General features: G+C 40.8%; 2 protein-coding genes across 2 annotated transcripts in view; one reads left to right on the top strand and one right to left on the bottom strand.

The window, feature by feature from the left end:
- The window catches only part of ACYP2 (acylphosphatase 2), a 195,471-nt gene that overhangs the window by 136,402 nt on the left and 36,010 nt on the right, over positions 1-23,059 (top strand). The gene's annotated exons all lie outside the window — the stretch shown is intronic.
- Positions 7,227-12,374, bottom strand: TSPYL6 (TSPY like 6). The gene has a single exon (XM_015112364.3). It carries the CDS (start codon positions 10,450-10,452, stop codon positions 9,226-9,228), a length of 1,227 nt encoding a protein of 408 aa, XP_014967850.3. The 5' UTR covers positions 10,453-12,374; the 3' UTR covers positions 7,227-9,225.

Here is a 23,059-nt window from a genome sequence, read left to right as displayed (position 1 = left end):
ATCAGCAGTGGAGGCTGCAGAACAACAAATATTGCAGAACGGCAAATGTTACTGCCTTATCATTCCTCTGGAAGCTTCATCTCAGAGGGGTACCCGGGGGTCAGAGACCCACTTGAGCAGGCAGTCTGTCCGTTCTCAGATCTAAAACTCCGTGCTGGGAGAACTACTACTCTCTTCAAAGCTGTCAAACAGGGACATTTAAATCTGCAGAGGTTTCTGCTGTCTTTTGTTTGTCTATGCCCTGTCCCCAAAGGTGGAGTCTACAGAGGCTGGCAGGCCTCCTTGAGCTGCAGTGGGCTCCACCCCGTTCGAGCTTCCTGGCCACCCTGGCCACTTTGTTTACCTACTCAAGCCTTAGCAATGGTGGGTGTCCCTCTCCCAGCCTCACTGCCGCCTTGCAGTTAGATCTCAGACTGCTGTGCTAGCAATGAGGGAGGCTCTGTGGTGTGGAACCCTCCGAGTCAGGCCTGGGATATAATCTCCTGGTGTGCCGTTTGCTAAGACCCTTGGAAAAGTGCAGTATTAGGGTGGGAGTGACCCAATTTTTCAGGGGCTGTGTGTCACGGATTCACTTGGCTAGGAAACGGAATTCCCTTACCCCTTGCGCTTCCTGGGTGAGGCAATGCCTTGCCCTGCTTTGACTCTCGCTTGGTGGGCTGCACCCATTGTCCTGCCCCCACTGTCAGACACGCCCCAGTGAGATGAATCCGGTACCTCAGTTGGAAATGCAGAAATCACCTGTCTCCTGTGTCGCTCACGCTGGGAGCTGTAGCCTGGAGCTGTTCCTATTCAGCCATCTTGGACGGAAATCTCCTTGCCCTTTTTTTAATCAGATTTTTTTTTTTTTTTTTTTTTTGCTGTTGCAATGTTTGATTTCCTTGTATATTCTGGATATTAATCCCCTGTTGGATGAATAGTTTGCAAATATTTTCTCCCATTCTACAGGTTGCCTTTTCACTCTGTTGTTTATTTTCCTATGCAGCTTTTCAGTTGGATACAATCTGTTTATTTTTGCTTTTTTTGCCTGTGCTTTTGAGGTCTTATTCATAAAATCTTGCCCCAGCCCAGTGTCCTGGAGCATTTCCCCTGTTTTTGTCTAGGAGTTTTATAGTTTTAGGTATTACATTTAGGTCTTTAATCCACTTGAAGTTGATTTTTATGTAGAGTGAGAGATGGAGGTCTAGTTTCATTCTTCTCCATGTGGCTAGTTTTCCCAGCATCATTTATTGAAAAGATTGTTCTTTTCCCCAATTAATGTTCTTGGCATCTTTGTCAAAAATGGGTTGTCTGTAAATGGATTAATTTCTGGGCTCTCTATTCTGTTCCACTGATCTATGTGTTATTTTTTTTTTTTAATATATACTTTAGAATTTGTCTGTCTCATTCTCCCCCTAGCCCTGCCCTTCTCCAATTTTTGGCCTTGTTACTCTAACTATAATTAATTGCTAAATTAGCTTAGGGAGAACAATTTTATAAGGTTGAGTCTTCCTATCTAACTTGGTATGTCTTTCCCTTTACACAAGTCTTTGTGTCTTCAGGAATGCTTTAAAATTTTATTAGTAAATATGGCACATTTCTAAAGCTTTTTCTTAAATATTTCTTATTTTGCTGTTGCTGTTGTAAACAGTCTTCCCCCATTTCATCTTCCAACTTTGTGTTTGTAATCTAAAATCTATTGATATATGTAGTAATATTGTATCTTGCTGCCTAAGTTTTCCTATTGTTTACTTTTTCAATTGAATGTCACAAGTTTTCTATATTCATCACAAATTGTAGTAGTTTTATTATGTTCTCTAAATTTTTATACTTCTAGTTTCTTTCTCTTAGTAATTATATTGTCTAATATCCAGGATGTTAAGTAATGAAGGTGACAAATAACCATCCTTCTTTGTTCCTGAATTGAGTGGGAATACCTCTAGTGTTGTCCTGGTAAGCATAATGGTTACTTTGGGATCAAGGTATATTTTATCAAGTTAAGAAGGTATACATTTACTTCTACCTTGACTTCAACATATTTCCAAATCATAGTAAAGCCCCAGGGCTATGTACCCGTACCATGATAGGATAAAAGCTCTAAAAGGAAAGAAACTTAGGACCCTCTAGTCTACCTTCCTCCCATCATGAGCAATGAATTCCAAACACAGAAAGGTTGTAACTACTCCCTGCCCCAAAGTCCTAAAATTAGATTCGAAGATAAGTTGGAACACTCTCTCTTAGGTCTTATACCAGTGTTTTTTGGGGTATGTTACACTAACACTTTTTCTCTATAACATTATTTCTCTTCCATTATGCTCTTTCCTTGAGATTTTCCCATTTTATCCATCTCTTCTCATCCCACTTCTGGGACTTCACATGTGTTGCTTGGCTGTGCATTCTTCCTCCAGACTGCCATTGCTGACAAGCCAAGTTTATTGTAGGAGATTTCTAGACAGTGACATAATCCCTTCCCCACCCAAAAAGACTCTTTGCTATTTGCTCTTCCTGGACAAAGTACATTGTCTTCCAAATGCTGTTGGTTACATCTGGAATTAAAGCAGAAAGCTCATTGGAGCCACTGAACACCTCAAAATATACTTCAAATTTTTTTTATTATTATTATACTTTAAGTTCTAGGGTACATGTGCACAATGTTCAGGTTTGTTACATATATATACATGTGCCATATTGTTGTGCTGCACCCATTACCTCGTCATTTACATTAGATATATCTCCTAATGCTATCCCCCCGCCCCCCAGTAGGCCCCGATGTGTGATGTTTACCTTCCTGTGTCCAAGTGATCTCATTGTTCAATTCCCACCTATGAGTGAGAACATGTGGTGTTTGGCTTTCTGTTCTTGTGATAGTTTGCTGAGAATGATGGTTTCCAAGTAATTTTAAAGGGTCCATTTTGTGCTAGATATAATACCATGCTCTAGGAATACATAGATGAAAAGATAGCCCCCTACTCTGAAGAAACTTAGAGTCTACTATGGTGTCTAGAATGGAACTTAGAAGCCACTTCTTATAGGAAGCCTTCCCTAACCTTCAGGTAGGGAAAATGTCCCTCTTATGTGGTCCCCTAGCCCCATGCTTACACTTAAGTTTGGAATTGGTCACACTGTAGATTGTCTCCTATGCTAGGCTGTAGGCTGCTTGAGAACAGGGACTATCTCTTACTCATCACAGAAGAAAAGAAGATAACTAAAACATAATCTTGGCCCTTGAAGAATCTTGGCCCTTGAAGAACTTAAAATTGAGTGACAAATATAAACTACTAACATATGTAACGAACTAAGTTCAATCTACATTTGTATGAATTATAAATTCTACAGAATATATGCTACAAGAGGTAGGAGGTTTTGGAAAGGTGATTTAGAGGATATGGCCTTGAGTTTAGAAGAAATGGTGTGATTTCCATAGTTGAGGTGGGCAAGTGAATCCAAGGTTAGGGAATATCATGAGCAAAGGCACAGAATTGGGACAGTATATGGGCTACTTAAGGAACAGTAAGGCGTTCCATGTGAGTGGACTCTGGTAAGAATGTTAGGTAGGGGCTTGGTTGTAGCTGATCTTGGATGCAACCGTAGGGTGTTTAGATTTTCTTCTGCAGGCAATGGTGCATTGACAAGGACATCTGAGCAAAAAGGACATGATTACTTTGTCAATAGTGTAAATGATGGGAAAAGAGAGATAATATTCAGGAAGGGGACTCCTCAGACTTCCAATAATGTAGACAAAAGATATTAAGGTGAAAATAGATATGAAAAGGGAACAATTCTGGAAGCATCGTGCAAATGGACATGTCAGACCCTAATCTGGAATAAGGGAGATTCCAATTTAAGAGTCCTTATTTCCTGCCTCGGCAGAGCTTGCAGTGAGCTGAGATCGCGCCACTGCACTCCATCCTGGGCAACAGAGAAAGACTCCGTCTCAAAAAAAAAAAAAGTCCTTATTTCAAAGGTGATGGCTCTAGTTTACATTCTCTGTCATTTACATGCTCTGGCCATGGCATGGGTAAAGTCACTTAGAAAGTGCATAAAGAAAAGCCAGAGCGAGGTCACAGAACCTTATGGAAAACTGTTATTTAAGGGGTAGGTAAATCTTTAGATTTAGAAGAAATTATATTTCAAAACTTATTAAAAAGACGAAAATGGGCCAGGCACAGTGGCTCATGCCTATAATCCCAGCACTCTGAGGCCGAGGCAGGAGGATTGCCTGAGGCTAGGAGTGCAAAACCAGCCTGGGCAACACAGCAAGACCTCATCACTACCAGAAAAAAAAAAATTAGCTGGGCATGGTGGCATGTGTCTGTAGTCCCAGCTACTAGGCTGGCTGAGGCAGATCACTTCAGCCCAGGAAGGGTGAGGCTGCAGTGAGCTGTGATTGCACCACTGTACTCTAGCCTGGGCAACAGACCAAGACCCTGTCTCCAAAAAAAAAAAAAAAAATCTCACAGACATAGTTTTCATCCTTAAGTGGTTTGCTTAAGTTATTATCTGGTTTATGGCAGAGACCCCAACCCCTAACTTGTAGCTCAGTGCACTTTCTATTTTATGCTCTAGATTTTAGTTTAATGCTAAATGTTAGGATATCACCTACCTTTTCCATCCTCATCTATCTTAGTAAACCAGATTAAATTTGAATTCTGGACCCCTTTTCTTAAAATATCTTCTATCTTAGCTGGGCACGGTGGCTCAAGCCTGTAATCCCAGCACTTTGGGAGGCCGAGGCGGGAGGATCATGATGTCAGGAATTCGAGACCCACCTGGCCAACATGGCGAAACCCCGTTTCTACTAAAAATACAGATGTTAGCTGGGCGTGGTGGCGCATGCCTGTAATCTCAGCTACTTGGGAGGCTGAGGCAGGAGAATCGCTTGAACCTGAGGAGGCAGAGGTTGCAGTGAGCGGAGATTGCACCACTGCACTCCAGCCTGGGCGACAGAGCAGAACTCCATCTTGGGGCAGGGGAGGGGGGCTGGGGGGAAGTATCTTGTATCTCATATATTTACAGCTACCAATAGCAAAGAGAAAATTGTGCCACTGGAAAACAGGGCAAGTCATCTATATGGATGCCACTTTATATTATGTGATATGAATTCATATAAAAAGCCTAATTAAACCTACCTTATGTTTCAAAGGCAGTAAGTTAATCTTATATATTATTGTTTTCATACTCTTTATGTAAAAGAAAAACCTCATTTTCAATGGTAAATTATTATCCCCCAAATACATTGCTGTATACAGAAGTGGAAATATTTTGCTCAAATAAGCCAAAGCAAATGATTTCATTGTAGTTCTACAGAAGTTTTTGTTGGTACTAATACTGTAATCGTCTATAGCATATGCCATAGGTATTGTTTGAAAATTTCTCTCTTAATTATCAAATGAAATATTTATACCTCAAAGAGGGAGGCCTGAAAAGACATGAAACTTAGAAATATAGACCATCTTACAGGCTTCAGAATAGCATCATCCCTGTTGAACAACATTTAAAAATGTGGATTTTATGATATATTTGGCTGGAAGATATAAAAATGAATCATCATGAGCCATTATTAAAGAACTGTTTATAACTGAAAAACCCTTATGAAGGTCAGTTGACAAAATGAGTGGAGCACTGTAAATACTGAGTTGATGGCCCATGCCTAGATAATTCAGTGTTTCTATTCTTAGAAAATGGATTTTAGCCATTTGAATGTGGCCTAGTAAATGATCCTGTTACAATTTTCACATATCAATTCATGGTTTACCCAAAAAGATCTGCAGCATACTTTTAAATTGGCCTTTTTCTGGCAGAGGGGTTCCAGAAAAATAATGTGTTTTTTTTGTTCTGTTTTGAATTTATTTGCTTACTTTGGGTTTCTTTTGTTTTTCTTAAACAAGAATATTAAAGTACAATATAAATACAGAGAAGTACGTTTTCTAAATGTACAACTTGGTGAAGTTTCACAAATTGAATATACTTATTTATCCAGCACCCAGAGCAAGACACAAAATATCACCAGCCCTTCAGAATCTACCATCTCATACTTCCTTCCAGTCAATAAGTACTTATCACCCCAAAGTTTACTGGGAGACAGTTCTCCCATGTGTCTCATATTTCTGCATATCTTGTCAGCAAAGGCACTGACTGCATGTGTGCAGAATGTCTTTTCGAGTCAGCCTTGGAAGACAGTGTCTCTAGAGCAAAGCACAGGTGTGCTTAGAGTCTTGAAAATAGAGATTATGTCCCTTAGAGAACAAAGAACAGGTTTACTTACTATTTAGTATAACAGAGATGTCTCCCTTCAAAGCGAAAACGACAGGCATGCTTACTGCCCATTATAAAAGATTCAGCTTCCCTATGTTCCCTACGGGAGTTCCTCTCCTGTAACACAATCCACTGTATGTACAGATGTCACCTGGCTTTATGTTGCCTTGTGGGAATTAGAGCTCAGGGAACCAGTGCAAATACTGACACTCTTTTGACTATTGAGTTGTAAGGTCCTTTGTCTCTGACCTAGCACATAAGGCTAACTTGTTAAGGTTAAGCTTGCAAGAAGGGTAAATCTCAGACCCATCACTGTCCTTGGCAGTAACCACTATTGTGACTTCTGCCACCATAGATTAGTTTTACCCGCTGTTACACTTCATACATAAAAGAATTATATAGCATGTACTCTGTCTGGCTTCTTATATTTATCAACCTATTTGTGAGAATCATTCATATTATTGCATGTAGGCATAATTCTTTCTTATAGTATTCCATTGCGTGAACATTTTTAAAAATTGGTTTATTTTTTCCACTATTGATGGACATTAGGGCAGCTCCCAGTGTCAGCTATTAAAAATGTGTTGTTATAAATACTTTATGCATGTCTTTGAGTGAATATATGTATATATTTCCGTTGGGTATATTCCCAGAACCAGATCAAAGGGTACACACTGATACTGCCAAACAACTTTTTTAAGTATTTGTACAAAGCTACTCTCCCATAAGCAGTATATGAGCCTTTTGGTATCTCTGTTATTTTCAACCTCTGTTATTTTCCAACATATTTGTTTTGTTTTTTTTCAGTGATATGCTTTAATTTTACCATTCATCCATTCATAAGGAAAGATGCCATTGGCATAATAGAATTATACCATGGGCATAAGACAAATATGCCCATGGTATAATTCCAGTTTCACAAAGCAATCTCACAAGTACTTCCCCTCTTTAGGCTGAGGCAGGTGGATCATGAGGTCAGGAGTTCAAGACCAGCCTGGCCAACATGGTGAAACCCCATCTCTACTAAAAATATTAGCCGGACGTGGTGGTACAAGCCTGTAATCCCAGCTACTCAGGAGGCTGAGGCAGGAGAATTGCTTGAACCTGGGAGGGGGAGGTTGCCGTGAGCCAAGATCATGCCACTACACTCCAGCCTGGGCAACAGAGCAAGACTCTCTGTCTTGATAAACAAAACAAAACAACTGAAAAAAAGACATGTCAATTACTAAGTTGTTACCAGGACAAATTATCAAGAAAGACAATGAGAGCCATAAATTTTTTGTAATTTATTTATACATGAACACAATAGTTTCCAGTCTTCAGCGTCAGATAAGACCAAGTTATTCAAAATAAAATGTTAAAGATACGGTTTTAACAGAAACAAGATCAGGCTGAAAACACTGTCATGAATATCCATATCCATATAATGTACAAAAAAGAAAGGCTGATATTATTCCAAATGTTCCTAATTGAAAGTAAAATAAAATCTGTACAGCTGAATCTTCCCAGTAAACAGAAAGAGAAAATATTATAACACAGTATTAATCTTCCACACAAATAAGGCCACATGCAAACAAGAAAGAGAACACCCAAAATTACAGTGTTTCTTCAAAGAACCCTTCTCTAGGCAACATATTTAACACTCCAACCATCTTCTATTCTTCTATGTGAATACTAAAAAAAAAAAAAAGTACTTCTCTTCCCATCATAACTAGTCAACCCAGTGTTAATTCTAGGCCTGATTTTCCCCTGAATCATTTCTGCCTTTTTGTTCAGTTTTCCCTGCTTAGAGCACCCATCACAATCTCCTTCATTCTTCTATCCACTCTGAACTAGAAATCACCTTTCATTCCATCCAGCTCTCTATTCCTTTAAACCCTCTAGGAATTGCTAAAGAGGGATGAGGGGCTGAAAAGAAAGGAGAATGGGGAATAAGAGGTCTGGCAGTCTATTTTACAGAACAGCCTGCTTCTGGACATGACAAAGAAACTAAAAAGCCTGCTTCTGCAGATGTTTCTGAACTACTACTTTTTTTTTTAAAGGAAGACAGAAGAGATTTATGAGAGATGAGAGAAAAGAAAGTGTACACTCACTCTGGCACTTCATTAGGTTCAGGAAGGGAGGAAAATAAAAGTACCTAGATTTTCAATGAATCCACTGGTTTTGGCTGAGAAAGCTTGGTACTTGTCAAGAACACCAACATATTAACCTTGCCATGAGGATAGGGTCTGACATGTCCCCTCAACCATTTGTCTGACAGTAGGGTTTCTGAATGACGAGGGTGGTGGTGGCAAAGAATTGAGAGGTCTTTTGGAAGAGGAAGGAGTCTTTTGTGTGCTGACAGGAAACCTGTGTCCACCACCAGTGTTGTGGAGATCCCTGTTGATTAGAAACCACAGAGTGGAGCTGGCAATGGTCTGGGATATGTTCACTCAGCAGGGAGCTGCCCAAGGTGGTGGGCATAGCCAGTAGCAGGCAGCAATAGGTGACCAGAGTCTCAGGAAAAGTAATGGAGTCCCATAATTCACACAGACCAAGTTGCCCCCTGCTGTTCTCCCTTGACTTCATTAATGCCCAGCAATTGTCCACAGTCCTTGTGCCTGTACTGTCAGATGCAGAGCAGGGTGAGCCGAATAGGTTCTTAGACACAACTAGAAATCCAAATAGGAGCCAGACCAGAGGTCTTGGGAACAAACAGAGTCCAAACAAAGGTAAAGACAGTATAATCTACAGCATCATTCGCTTCGCTTAGAAAGATGTAACCCATCGGCTGGGAGCATGTGATGTTAATGCAGAATAGCAAGACAACCAGGTGAAAGGGAAGCAGCATAGCCACCAAGGTATCAATCTTCAGGTTGAGAGAACGGAAAGTTTAAACAGAGGGTAGGGGAAAGTCAGAACAAAAAAAAGGGCATACCTAATGCTGTTGCCCAACCACAGGTCCAGCTCGTGGTGGCAGGGGACCTTCTGCAGGAGTAGTTCCAAAGGCAAAGGTTAACCAGACTGGAACCCAAAGGGCCTGGGGATCTCCACTGGCTCCCTCATCGGGCGACGTCTAGCTCTATGGGCGTCTTCATCCAACAGGTAGTACTGCAGTGGATTTGGCCAGAGGTCCTCTTTAATAATCTGAGCAATCCTGTCGGACTCTGGAAGGCTGTGGTCTGAAAACCAGGCGAAGAAGCTGCAGATGACATGTCGGTTCCTATGAATGAAGGACTGGGGTCCATGGCCCTGGCGCCACATGATTAGAGTGGAAAAAGACACCACTTGGCCGAAGGATCTGACCTCATACACCTTGACAATCAGCTTGTTTCTGAAGTAAGGGTTTCTTCGAAAGAAGAACTTAAACTTGCAGCCTGTCCTAGGGTGTCTGAGCTCCTTCACTTCCAAATTGGTTAAGTAGCTTAACATCTCGGCATCTTGGCCTCTAATCATGGCAGACAGCTGTGGGTGGTGGCGGAAAGCAGTGACCCAGAAGCCCGGGATATTGCGAATGATGTCATTCCTCTGCTCTAGGTAGTATTCATGCATCTGCCCAAACCTGCGTTCCACCTGCAGGAGGGCCCTGTCAGCCTCGGCATTCACGGAGTCCAGTTCCAGCTGGATGGACTCCAGGGGGTTCAGGTGGAGACCCACGTTCAGGGGCCCGGGCCCAGGCCCTGCATCCTTATTTACCTCATCTGTTGCTCTGTTTCCTTCCGCCATGTCCATTTCCTCGCCTCCTAGCTTCTCATCCACTGGGGCTGAGAGCATGGCACACTCCTCAGGCTTCACGTCCTCGGCCTTCCCCTCTGCAATCACTTCAGACTCCGACCTCCCTGCACCACAGGTTTCTACAGCCTTCTCCCCATCTAGGCCGGGCGTCTCTTCACCCGGAAAGCCATTTTTGAGGCTGCCGTCAGTTGTCAGCGAGATAGAGGCTGCTTCTAGGCCCTCCGCGGGTGGTAGAGTCACTTCCTGTCCAGCTTTGATGGCTCCACGACTGCGACTCCCATCGACCAAGATGTGGAAAGTACGGCCACTATCTGCGGGATCCTGGGGTGCGACCCCCTCCTCTGGAAGCTGGGGCGGTGGGAGCACGACTGGCTCCAAGCGGCCCTCAAACACATCTGCCATTACCTGTGTCGCCTTGCTCTTCTCTCGGGACCTCTGGCCCTGGTGCGGGTCTTCCGGGGCACGGTCGAGAGTAGCAGGCCTGTGAGGACTCTCCAGGAGGCTCATGTTGGTAGCGGCCAGGGCGGCAGTCGGTAGAGGCCAGGCCACAACGGTGGGTCCCGTCAACGTTCCTCACACAAAATGGCGAGTAAACACCTCGACTATTTGCACCGCCCACTCTTCAGTCTCGCGACACCCACCCCTCAGTCTCGCGAGTCTGTGGTGGTGTCCTGTGCATCGTTATTTTAGCCATTGTGCTGGATGAGTAGTGGTATCACATGGCGGTTTTAATTTGCATTTAGCCAAAGCCTAATCAACTGAGAACCTTCTCATATGTTTTTTGGCCATTAGGATATTCTCTCTTGTGCAGTATCTGAGGCTTCTCCCTATTTCTCTGTTGGGCAGGTGTTCTTTTTCATATTGATTTGTAGGAAGCCTTTGTACATGCTAGATACTAGTCATTCTTCAAGTATAGATATTACAAATATTTCCTCCCACTCTGTGGATTACTTTTTCTGTTTTTTGAGGTTTTTTTGTTTTTTTGTTTTTTTGAGACGGGCTCTGTTGCCCAGGCTAGAGTGCAGTGGCGCCATCTCAGCTCACTGAAGCTGCTGACTCCCGAATTCAAGCGCTTCTCCTGCCTCAGCCTCCCAAGTAGCTGGGACTACAGGTGCCTGTCACCATGCCCAGCCTTTTCTTTTTTTTTTTTTTTTTAGTAGAGATGTGGTTTTGCCATGTTGGCCAGGCTGTTCTTGAACTCCTAGCCTCAGGTGATCCGCCCACCTTGGCCTCCCAAAGTGCTGGGATTACAGGCGTGAGCCACTGCGCCTGGCCTACTTTTTCATCATCTTAATGGTACCTTTTGAGGAACAAAAGTTTTTCATCTTAATATGTGTCAATTTGTCATTTCCCCCTCTACCTTAGTGTTTTTCTGCTCTGTTTAAGAAATCTTATCTCTTGCCTGGGCACAGTGCCTCACACCTGTAATTCCAGCACTTTGAGAGGCGGAGGTGGGAAGATCACTTGAGCCCAGGAGTTGGAGACCAGCCAGGGCAACATAGGAAGACCCCATCTCTATTTCAAAAAAGAATTTAAAAATGAAGAACCTTATCTCACCAAGATTGTTCAAATTTGTATCTGCCATCCAGCTGGAATTCATTTTTATGAGTAGGGTCACAATTTGTTTTTTTCCATATGAATATCTAATTGACCCAGCCTTGTTTATTGAAAAGACCATTCTTTCCACATTCATAGGTTTTTAAATGTTTCCATCAAAAGTGACATAAATCATTGGCCAGAGCTAGTCAGTTGACCTTGTCTAACTTTAATAGGACAGGGAGGTGTAACCTCCTCCTGAGCCTGGAAGGAGGAAACTGGAAATATTGGCAACTGCTGTATCACTCATCATGAAAAATAATTTGAGTAATAAACAAAAGACCAATAGAGTTAGGCCAAAGGACATAGATAAAAGGTAATAATAAACAGAAATTTATGTAAGACAATACAGAGTATCAACCAAAGATTAATAATAAAAAAGAGAAACAGTATTTGGAAAGGAAAACATAGTCACATTGATTATTTAAAGAAATATGACAGGATGTTAGACAGCTTTATGCCAATACATTTTCAAACTTAGATGAAATATATGGCTTCATAGAAATGTATAATTTATCAACAAGGACTGAAATGCAATAGAAAATCTAAATAGACCTAGAGACAGTAAATAAATGGAATCAGTAGCTTAAAAAAATCTTTCCACAAAAGTAGCGTGAGGTTCAAATGATTTTGAGGCAACTACTACCAAACATTCAAGGTACACATAATCCATTTTTATATTTATTAAACATTCAACAAATGTTTATTGGGTACCTACTGTGTGCCTGGTACTCTTATGGGCCCTCTGGATATAACAGTGAACAGAACAAGGATTTCTTCCCTCTTGGGGTTTACATTTTAGCAGAGGAGAAAGATAACAATAACAGGAAAATAATAATTGCACATTAGAAAGTTATAAGTGTTAAGGAAAAAACAATAGAGTAAGGAGATGGAAAGTTCTGTGGGTAGGGAGCGGGGAGCAGATTGTAGTATGAAATAGGGTGGTCAGAGGAAGCCTCATTGAAAAGATGAGATTTTGGCAAAGAGTCAAAGAAGTTGAGGGAGTCAGCCAGTAGAAATCTTGGAGAAGAGCATTTCAGGAAGAGAAGTGCTAAGCAGAAGCACCAAGACAGGAGCATGCCTGGAATGTTCAAGAAATAACAAGGAGGCCAGCATGGATGGAGCAAAGTGAATGAGGGAGGCTAGATCAAGTAGGTTCTTGTATGATAGTGTAAGAAATTTGGCTTTTATTCTTAATGAAATGGGAAATTACTACAGGATTTTGAGCAGAGGACACAAAATGTGACTTTAGTTTTGCATGAATCACTCTGACTCCTGGGTGAAAAATAATCTGTATGGAAGCAATGGTAGATTTAGGGGGATCTTTTAGGAGGCTGCTGCACTAACCCAGGTAAAAGATGTTTCTCAGACCAGGTGGTAGCAATGGAGGTAGATGGTGGATATAGTATGATGGTAGAGTCAGCCTGATTTCATGGTAAATTGGCTATGGGATCTCTTAGTTCATTTTCTGTTGCTGTAACTGAATACCTGAGACTGGGTAATTTATAAAGAAAAGTTTATTTAACTCACAATTCTGGAGGCTGAGAAGTCCGATATGCTATGCTATGAAGTAGCATGACAAAAAAGCAGAAGAGCTAGCAAGCACCTGGGAAAGAATGGACAAAAGAGGCTGACTCAGCATTATAGCAACCCACTCTCTCAAAAACTAATCCATTCCCATAAGAATTAATCCAGCCTTGCAACAAAGACTTAAATCCATCTTACCAACCTGATCATCTCTTAAAGGCCCCACCTCCCAGCATGGGGTATGAAAGAAAGAGAGAAGTCGAGGATGACTCCAAGGATTTTGACCTGAGCAACTGTTAGGATGGAGATACTGGAAGCAGAGTGGTGAAGGCTATAATGAGGAAGATCTTTGCAGGAAAATCGGAGTTATCTTTTTTAAAAAAAAAAACATATTGTTTGAGATGATTATTGGACAACAGAGTTGAGATGCCAAGTGGGCATAATGAGTTTAGAGCTCAGGAGAGGTCTGAAATAGGTATTCACATTTTGCGATAATCAGCATGCATGGAATTTAAAGCCAAAGGGTTGGATAAGAACACTAAGATAGTGAGTCCTGATAAGCTAGGCCCTGAAGACTCCAAAATTATAAGGTCAGGAAAAAAAGGAAAAACATCAAGGAAGACTGAAGAGAGACCAGCAGGGTAGGAAGGAAACCAAGAGAGTGCAATGTGCTTGAAGCTGAATGTGTAAAGGAAGGTGTTCAGCTGTGTCGCAGGGTGCTCACAGGTCAGTTAAAATGAAGTCTGAGAACTGACCGTTGGATTTTAAAACAAAGAGTCACTGGTGACTCAACAAGAGCATTTTCAGTGGAGTGGTGGGGGTTGAAATATGTTTGAAAGGGAAAGGGAGGAAATAAATTGGAGATTGAATATTGACAATTCTTTTGAGGAATTTTTCTCCAAAAAGAAAGAAATGGGATCATGACAAGAGTAGTCAAGCTACTTTCAGTGCAGTGGTGGGGTAATAGCTTGGCTGGAATAAGTTTAAGAGAAAACAAGAAGCGAAAAAGTGAAAACAGCAAGATATACAACTCTTTTGAGATGTTTTGCTTCAAAGAAATGGGATAATAGCTGGTGGGGAAATGGAGCAAAGAACGTGTTTTTAAAATGGGAGAAGCAGCATGTGTAAAGAAGCAGGTTGATGTGAATGATCCAGTAGGGAGCAGAAACTAATGATGTAAGAGATAGAAGGAAGCATTATTGGAGGGATGTCCTGGAATAGACAAGAGGAGGTGGAATCTAGTACCTAAGTGGAGGAGGAGATGTCAGCTTTAGGTGGGAGCATGACAAATTCACTAGTGGTAACTGGCAGGAAGTCAAAGTATGAGGGTGTATGTGCTGGTAAACAGGTAGAAGTGATAGTGAGATTTATGAAATCTTCCTCTGATTGCTTCACTGTTCTCAGTGAAATAGAAAGCAAGATGATCAAATGAGTATGAGGAAATGGGGCAAGAGGCAGTAGAGTCTGAGGACAGAGAAGAAGGTACGAAATAGTTGTCTAGAGAGAAGAGTGACTAGAGTATGACCTAAAGTATTGTCAGACAACATTAAAGTCATGAATTCAAAGTGAGACCCATCAGCATGGCTATGAATTTTTCTCTAGCCACATTCAACTTACAGGTGCAGTGTGAATACGCAGAGTTGGATTTAGAGCTGAAACAAGAAGGACAAGAGAATAATTATAAGAATTGATCTTAGAGTTTAAGCTGGAGGAACAGAAGACATGCAGGATAAGATCAGTGAAAAGGTGGTCTGATCAATGAATTGGAAGATTCAGGCTACTGAAGGTCTCCTGGGGTCAAGTCCTAGGGAGAATAATCTAGAGGGCTGAGAGACAGTGGTTTGAGAATGACCTGCAAGAGATTAGTCAGAATCCTATTCATGAATCCAAGTTGGTCTCTAATGAGGCAGATAGAGGATAAGGTCATTGCAGGGGAGGTCAATGAGCCAACAGGACGGGGTGGGAAGGATAGTCTATGTGTATACTGAAATCACTGAGAGATAAGACAAGAGAGAAGTGAGAATGAGGCAGGAGCTAAAAAACATGAGAAATGAGAGGGAATGACATGAGGGTAGCAACGTTTTCGAGCAATAGGTGGTCCAAACCATTGACAGAAGACTCAAAGCTGGATTTGTATTCTAGGGCCAAGGTATATCACCACCACCTTTGGATAAAATCAGTTAGTGGGAAGGCAGACACCTTTAGAATTTTATATTTCTTAATGTCACAGACCCTGGTATTATACATCTCAAAGGTACACATATATTAGGAAATATTTTTTAAAACTGAAAAGTGAGTAGTAATATTATTCTTTGAGTTCATTGTAAAGTATTACTTTCTTTTGCGGTTCCATTCTGCTTTGTTCTAAGGCATGGACTAGAAACTATTGAAAAGAATAATACACAATTTCAACTTTGGAGTCTGAAATATTCTGGCTATAATTTTTTTTTTCCTTAAAAAAGGGAGAACAAGGAGAGCTATATAAAATCTCTGAAATGTTTTGTGAACTAGAGGCAGAAATAGAGATGTGGAGAAAGAGGGAGAGGGAGAAAAAGGAAAGAAAAAAGAAAAATGAGTAAAGGAAGGAAGAATAATATGGCTTCTTGGAAAGAGTACAATTTAGCCACTAATCTGCACATCATAGAGTTGTAAAGAGTTTAATTCTCTGGGAAACAGAAAAAGCATGATGTTTTAAAAGATAAACTGTATATTAGATGATTGAAAGGAGCCTGTGAATTGTATAGTCTTGTTTTCCTTGGACTCCTGAAATACTCTTTTTCAGTTCTTGTTTTGAAAGGAATCCCTCTCTCTTAAATTCTTTATACAACTTTGTTTATATAGTGATTTAACATACAGAACTATTTTTCTTAGAACTAGGCCACCCAGTTTAGAAAGCTGAGGGCCTGAATACAATATGTCACTTTCCTAAGATTCAAAAGAATGCTGGTAAACAAGAGAGGGAGATGTACACTTTGCTAATTTCTTCTGTTTCCCATGGAAAGTCTATCAAACTGTTTGCAAAGGAAATGGTCAAAAAGAAGTTTTAAGTGATTAACCAAGTAGCTTTACAGCTGCAGTCATCTTTATTGTATGTAAATATAGATAAGAGGGGAGAAAAATATTTTGAGTTACCAGGGCATGGGAAATGATTTACCCTACCAAAGTTAATAAATTATGATTTAATCATTTTCTACTAAGGTAGCACTCATAGAAAGAAAATATACATTATTGTGCCTGGTGAAACTGTAAAAGTCTAAAAAGTCTATGTAGAGTCCTGGCCTGATAGACTGGCCCCAGAGTGTTTCAGTCAGGGGTGAGAAGAGCCACAGGCTTGTGACTGGACCTGTGTTCTGGCTAGTGCCAAGCGTCCCCACCAGTGAATGCAACACAGGAGCAAAATGACACAACCACTGTTACAGGGTTTATGTTACACAAATCCAAAATACCAGTATTTATGTCAGACTTTTATTTTAAAAGTGTTCAGAATTCAGGAAATACAACAGTGTAACTAAATAATACGTTTTAAATGCAAATTTTTAAATAGATATTATAAAATATATTTCCAATATCTAAGTGTTAGACATATATAATCACTCTAGCCTAATTTAGATAAAATTTGTTCAGTATTAGAAAAGAAATTGATACTACAGTAAATGCATAAGTTGGTTAATCATAGAAAATGGAAAATGAAAAAAAACAAAGTGCATTGATAATGTCATCATTACCATAAGAGTATTTTTTGGAGCAAATTTTTTCCAGCTGCTATAAAAGCTTTCAGGTTCTACACTGGTAGCAGAGAGGTGAACAGAGTTTTGCTCTAATTCCTAGTATTTTCTTGAGTTGTCATTTTAGAATAATCTCTCTTAATTATTTCTTAAAAAAAAGTAATCACAATTTTTATGGATGGCAAACTGTAGTTTTTGTTTCAAGTAAAGCATTTCTAGTTTTATCTTTATCTTTAATTTATCCTGTATGGATATAGATTAGGTACAGCTATATCAACCTAATTAATTACTCTCCCATTCACATTCCATTTTATTGAAAGGTCTTTGAAATAGGGGTAAGATTTATGTATGTGATAGAAGGTTTAGGGGCTGGGTGTGGTGGCTCATGCCTGTGATCCCAGCACTATGGGGGGCCAAAGTGGGAAAATCACCTGAGGCTGGAGTTTGTGACCAGCCTGGACAAGGTAGTAAGACCCTGTGTATTAGGTTATTCTTGAATTGCTATAAAAAAAAAAAAAACCCTGAGATTGGGTAATTTATAAAGAAAAAAGTTTAATTGGTTCAACAGGCTTTACAGGAAGCATGATATGGCATCTGCTCATCTTCTGGGGAGACTTAAGGAAGCTTACAATCATGGCAGAAGGCAGAGGGGGAACAGGCACATCACATGGCAAGAGCAGGAGAGAGAGGGAGGTGCCACACACTTTTAAGTGACCAGGTCTTGTGAGAAATCACTCACTGTCAAGAGGACAGCATCAAGGGATGGTGTTAAACCATCTTCACAAGAAACTGCCCCCAAGATCCAGTCATCTCCCACCAGGCTCCACCTCAAACATTGGGGATTATGTTTCAACATGAAATTCGAGCAGGGACAAATATCCAACCATATCACCCTGTCTCTACAAAATAATTTAAAAATCAGCCAGACATGGTGCTGCATACCTGTAGTCCTAGCTACTCAGGAGGCTGAGGTGGGAGGATTGCTTGAGCCCAGGAGTTCGAGCTTACAGTGAGTTATTATTGCCAGTGGCACTCCAGCTTGGGTGACAGTGACAGTGACACCCTGTCAAAAAAAGGTTTGGGTTGTCAATTGTTATTTTCTCTTTCTTTTTGAGGAGTATAGAGTTACTCCTTCATTCTTTTCAAATTTTAATACAGCGTATAACTCTTTGCATATGTTTCAAGATGATAATTCAGCACCTTTTAGAGTATTGAATAATCACAGTAAAATAAATATACCAGAATTTCATTATTTTAACATACACCGTATACTGAACTGCCAGAATACTGAGAAAAGATATTACAATCACTAGTTGAAACCAGGAAGCCAGATTCTGTCATCAAATCCAAATAGCACAGGAAAAGCAGTAAGTGCCTATTTATTGACCACCTTTTGTGTGGTAGGGAGGTGATAGATGTTTAGTAGTGAATGAAACAGGCATGGATCTGTGTCCAGAATTGGTTCCTTCCAGTGGGTTCTTGGTTTCTCTGACTTCGAGAATGAAGCCGTAGACCCTTGCAGTGTTACAGTTCTTAAAGATGGTGTGTCCAGAGTTTCCTCCTTCAGGTGGGTTCAGGGTCTCACTTGATGTCAGGAGTGAAGCTGCAGACCTTTGCAGTGAGTGTTACAGCTCTTAAAGGTGGTGCGTCCAGAGTTGTTTGTTCCTCCTGGTGGGTTTGTGGTCTTGCTGACTTCAGGAGTGAAGCTGCAGACCTTCTCAGTGAGTGTTACAGCTCATAAAGGTAGTGCAGACCCAAAGAGTAAGGAGCAGCAAGATTTATGGTGAAGAGCGAAAGAACAAAGCTTCCACAGTATGGAAGGACACCTGAGCAGGTTGCCATTGCTGACTTGGGTGGCCAGCTTTTATTCCCTTATTTGGTCCCGCCCACATCCTCCTGATTGGTGCATTTACAAACCTTTAGCTTGACACAGAGCACTGATTGGTGTGTTTACAATCCTCTAGCTAGGCAGAAAAGTTCTCTAACTCCCCACCTGACCCAGAAGTCCAGCTGGCTTCACCTCTCAGATCCTGCTCAGGGAGCTTAGAATGAAGAAGGCAGAAACAGGAGACTAGCCAGGAAGGGCAGAAGCCAGGCAGACAGCACAGCAAACTCAGATGTAAAAAACAAGGTGGGAGGAAAGGGAGAAGGTCCAAGGTAATTGCCCAAAAAGGGATGCTGGTCTGGAGATGGGTGGATGCATATTATATAGAAACAAGTAGAAATCTTAATGCCCTTTGAAAAATATAAGTATAAATTTAGGTGGTGAGTTGTTTTAACAAGATATATGATCCTTGTTTGGGGTAGGGGATAGGAAAGCTCTCAAAAGCATTCTTGGGACAGGGGAGGAAATTTAAAAAGGGCCTGGATAGTAAAATGTTTAAAAGAATTACATGAGTTTTCTTAGGTGTGATAAATGGCATTATAAGTATAGAAAACAGCATTCTTATTCTCAGAAGAGGAATTTTAGCATTTAGGGGTCAAGTGTTATGATATTTGCAACTTACTTTCACAAAGTTCAACTACAATGCCAAAAACAAACTTCTGGGGAGAGAGGGAGGAAAAGAAAGAAAATATAGCAAATTTTAACTAGGTGGAATTATGTAGCTATTTGATTATACTATGCTTTCTATATATGTATGAAAATTTGTATAATAAAAAGTAGGGGGTCAAAAGATAAGCATGTGTATTAGTCTGTTTTCTCACTGCTGATAAGGATATACCTGAGACTGGGCAATTTATAAAAGAAAGAGGTTTAATGGACTTACAGTTCCACGTGGCTGGGGAGGCCTCACAATCTTGGTGGAAGGCAAGGAGGAGCAAGTCACATCTTACATGGACGGCAGCAGGCAAAAAGAGAGAGCTTGTACAGGGAAACTCCCATTTTTAAAACCAGCAGATCTTGTGAGACTTATTCACTATCACGAGAATAGCATGGGAAAGACCCACCCCCATGATTCAGTGATCTCCCACCAGGTTGCTCCCACAACACATGGGAATTATGGGAGCTACAAGATGAGATATGGGTGGGGACACAGAGCCAAACCATATCAGCATCCTACTCTCCTTTTGACAATGGATGAGGCAGTTGAAAGGAATACCCAGGAGAGAGGGGAAGAATGCAGGGAGTGGCCTATTATGACTTTGGGCAAATGCTTAACCTCTTTGAGCCTGAGTTTTCTTTCTCTGTTTCACAGATAATATCTACATATAGGGGTGATATGAAGATTAAGTAAGTTGAAATGTAGTGGTTAAGAGTGGTGAGTCCAAATCTCAAACTGCACTTAGTTACTAAATAACCTTGGGAAAGTTACTTTTGTGCCTCAGTTTCCTTATCTGTAAAACTGACATAATAATAGTGCCTACCTCCCAGAATTGTTGTGAAGCACAGAATTGTTCTAAAGAGCAAAGCTTAGCATGTATTAAGTATTTGATAAATATTAGCTCTCATTATTTTTGCTATCTAGGACTCAGCATCCTGAAAATAGAGAATACCCCTTCTTTTCACATGCCCATTGGACATTCACAAAAATTGAGAATTTATTATGCCCATTAAAAAAACTTCAATATATTGCAAAAAGTAGAGTGTGAGCAGCATGTTCTGAGAACAGTTTTGTAATTGCTGATATAAATAACTCTAAATCAACTCTTGGGTCAAAAAGGAAATAAATAAATTACAGAACACCTTCAAAATAACAATAATGGAAACCTCATATACCAGAACTTATGGTCCGCAACTAAAGGACTTTTTAGTATTACTTGTGAATACTGATACAAAAATACTGAATAAAATATGAGTAAACAAGATCCACTAACACACTCAGTCATTTACCACAACCCATTGGACATGCCCATGCCTTTTCAAAAATATAAGTATATGATCCTTGTTTGGGGTAGGGGACAGGAAAGCTCTCAAAAGCATTTTTGGGACAGTGGAGGAAATTAAAATATGGACTGGATAGTAAATGTTTTTCCAACAATTTTGTTTTAGCAAATTACATCCTTATCACAACACCCTATAAAGCAGGTACTATCATTAGCCCTGTTCAACAGATAAGAAAACTGAGGTGCAGAATTTCTTTTTTTTTTTTTTTTGAGACGGAGCCTTGCTCTGGCGCCCAGGCTGGAGTGCAGTGGCGCAATCTCAGCTCACTGCAAGCTCCACCTTCCGGGTTAACACCATTCTCCTGGCTCAGCCTCCCGAGTAGCTGGGACTACAGGCACCTACCACCACGTCCGGCTAATTTTTTGATTTTTTTTTTTTTTTAGTAGAGACGGGGTTTCACCATGTTATCCAGGATGGTCTAGATCTCCTGACCTCGTGATCTGCCCGCCTCGGCCTCCCAAAGTGCTGGGTTTACAGGCGTGAGCCACCGCGCCCGGGTGAGGTGCAGAAATATTAATTTGCAGATGGACACATAGGAAATGGCAAGGTCAAGAAATGAACCCAGGCAATCTGCCCCTAAAGCTCTTCCTTTTAAACTCTGCGGGCTACTCTCTGAGCCATTCTCAGCTACAAAAGAGGGTTAATAATTCTTATCTCTTGTGGTGGACATGGTAAGATATGGAGCTGAGTGGGGAGAGGCATTGATGCTCTCTTTATCTGTTTCTGTACTGTTGAGTTGTTATAATGAACATGCATTATTCATGTACTTTTTCATCAGGAAAATGTTTTTTAGGGGCCTATAAGAGCGCCTGGCACAAAGAGGCTCCCAATAAAAACATTATTATGTCTGAAAGCAAATTCAGAATTTCCATTTGACTTAATAGGAATTCATCAGCTCCAGAAGCTTGGTGAAGAAAAGAAACAAGATAGGGCAACAGCTAGAGGAGAATTCAGGTGGGAGGTTTTTACTTTCAAATGAGAAAGGCTCATACATCCTAAAGTAAGGGGTGGGAACAGAAGGAGGGAGAAGGAATTGGGAGCTGGGGGGAGAGTGGTCCTAATACCTCCCTAGATGAATTTAATTATTCGGGGAAAGGTTAATAGTGACCAATTGTTGACATATAAGCCCCATTTCATACACACCATGAATAGGCCTCCCTGGGGTAACAAAAATGTAAACGTCATTTTGGAAAAAGACAGCAATTAAAAGAACTCTATGGCTTGCTTTCTTTATCTACCTGATTCTGGCGATGTGAGAATAGGTTTTCTGAAGAGGAGCCAACAGTTTGTTTTTCCACTTGTGGGTTACAATGGTAAAATGATTGTTGGCAGAAGAACATCTTTTCAAGCAGCTTCCCTTGGTGTAGGTCAGAGGAGCAACAAGCAGAGTTATTTCTGCAGCTGGGAAAAAGGTTCAGAGCTATCTTCCTGGAATCGGCTCTTGTTTCAGAATCTAAAATAGATTCGAAATATTGTGCTACTTGGGAATCGGGGCCTATTCAGGCTAAGCACATCTGTTGGTAGCTGTTGAAATTCAAATAAATTCAAATAAAGTCCAAGTAATGCTCATATTACACTTACCAATTTCAAATTTTAAAAATACATATATACAAAACCTACACCCCAGTTGCTATCACTACCTAAGACACAATATGGAAAGCCTTGATTTTCTGCCAGCCATAGTTGCTTTGAACCTGAACCACAACATTTAATTCCTTTGGAAATGCCCCTTCCTCCCTACCTGAACTTTTCAACTGAGATTCATTTTCAAGAGTTTAAATATGAACTATAACAAATAGTTCTATATTTTGGTTTTGATCATTTGACAGACTTCAGTAGTTGAAATGAGGTTGTTGGACTACTAAAGTCATAAAGCCAGAATTCAGTAAATGCATTTTCCTTCTTGTCATCTTTCTGTTTTTAGTAAATACAGTTTACTTAGGTGCGGTGATTAAGGAAATCTGGTCGATTTATTTATATACTGTTCCATATTCAAGGTGTCTTTTAAAAGGCAAACAAAGGACAGCAAAGTAAGGGAACTTGCCTTTTTAAATTAAACCATGACTTTCTTATAGTGATCTACCCAATGTGTGGAAAGAAGTAGAACTGGCTGGGTGCACTGGCTGACACCTGTAATCCCAGCACGTTGGGAAGCCGAGGCAGGAAGATCACTTGAGCGCAGGAGTTCGAAACCAGCCTGGGCAACATAGTGAGACCCAGTCTCTACCAAAAAAAAAAAAAAACTTAGCTGAGAGTGGTGGCATGTGTCTGGAGTCCCAGCTACTTGGGAGGCTGACGTGGGAGGATGCTTGAGCCCAGGAGGTTGAGGCTGCTGTGAGCCATGTTGGCACCACTGCACTCCAGCCTGGAGCAAGACCCC

The sequence above is a fragment of the Macaca mulatta genome, chromosome 13 (assembly GCF_049350105.2).
Source record: "Macaca mulatta isolate MMU2019108-1 chromosome 13, T2T-MMU8v2.0, whole genome shotgun sequence".
Taxonomy (NCBI): domain Eukaryota; kingdom Metazoa; phylum Chordata; class Mammalia; order Primates; family Cercopithecidae; genus Macaca; species Macaca mulatta.
The sequence above is the reverse complement of the archived record's forward strand: the minus strand, read 5'-3'. Positions and strand labels throughout refer to the sequence as shown.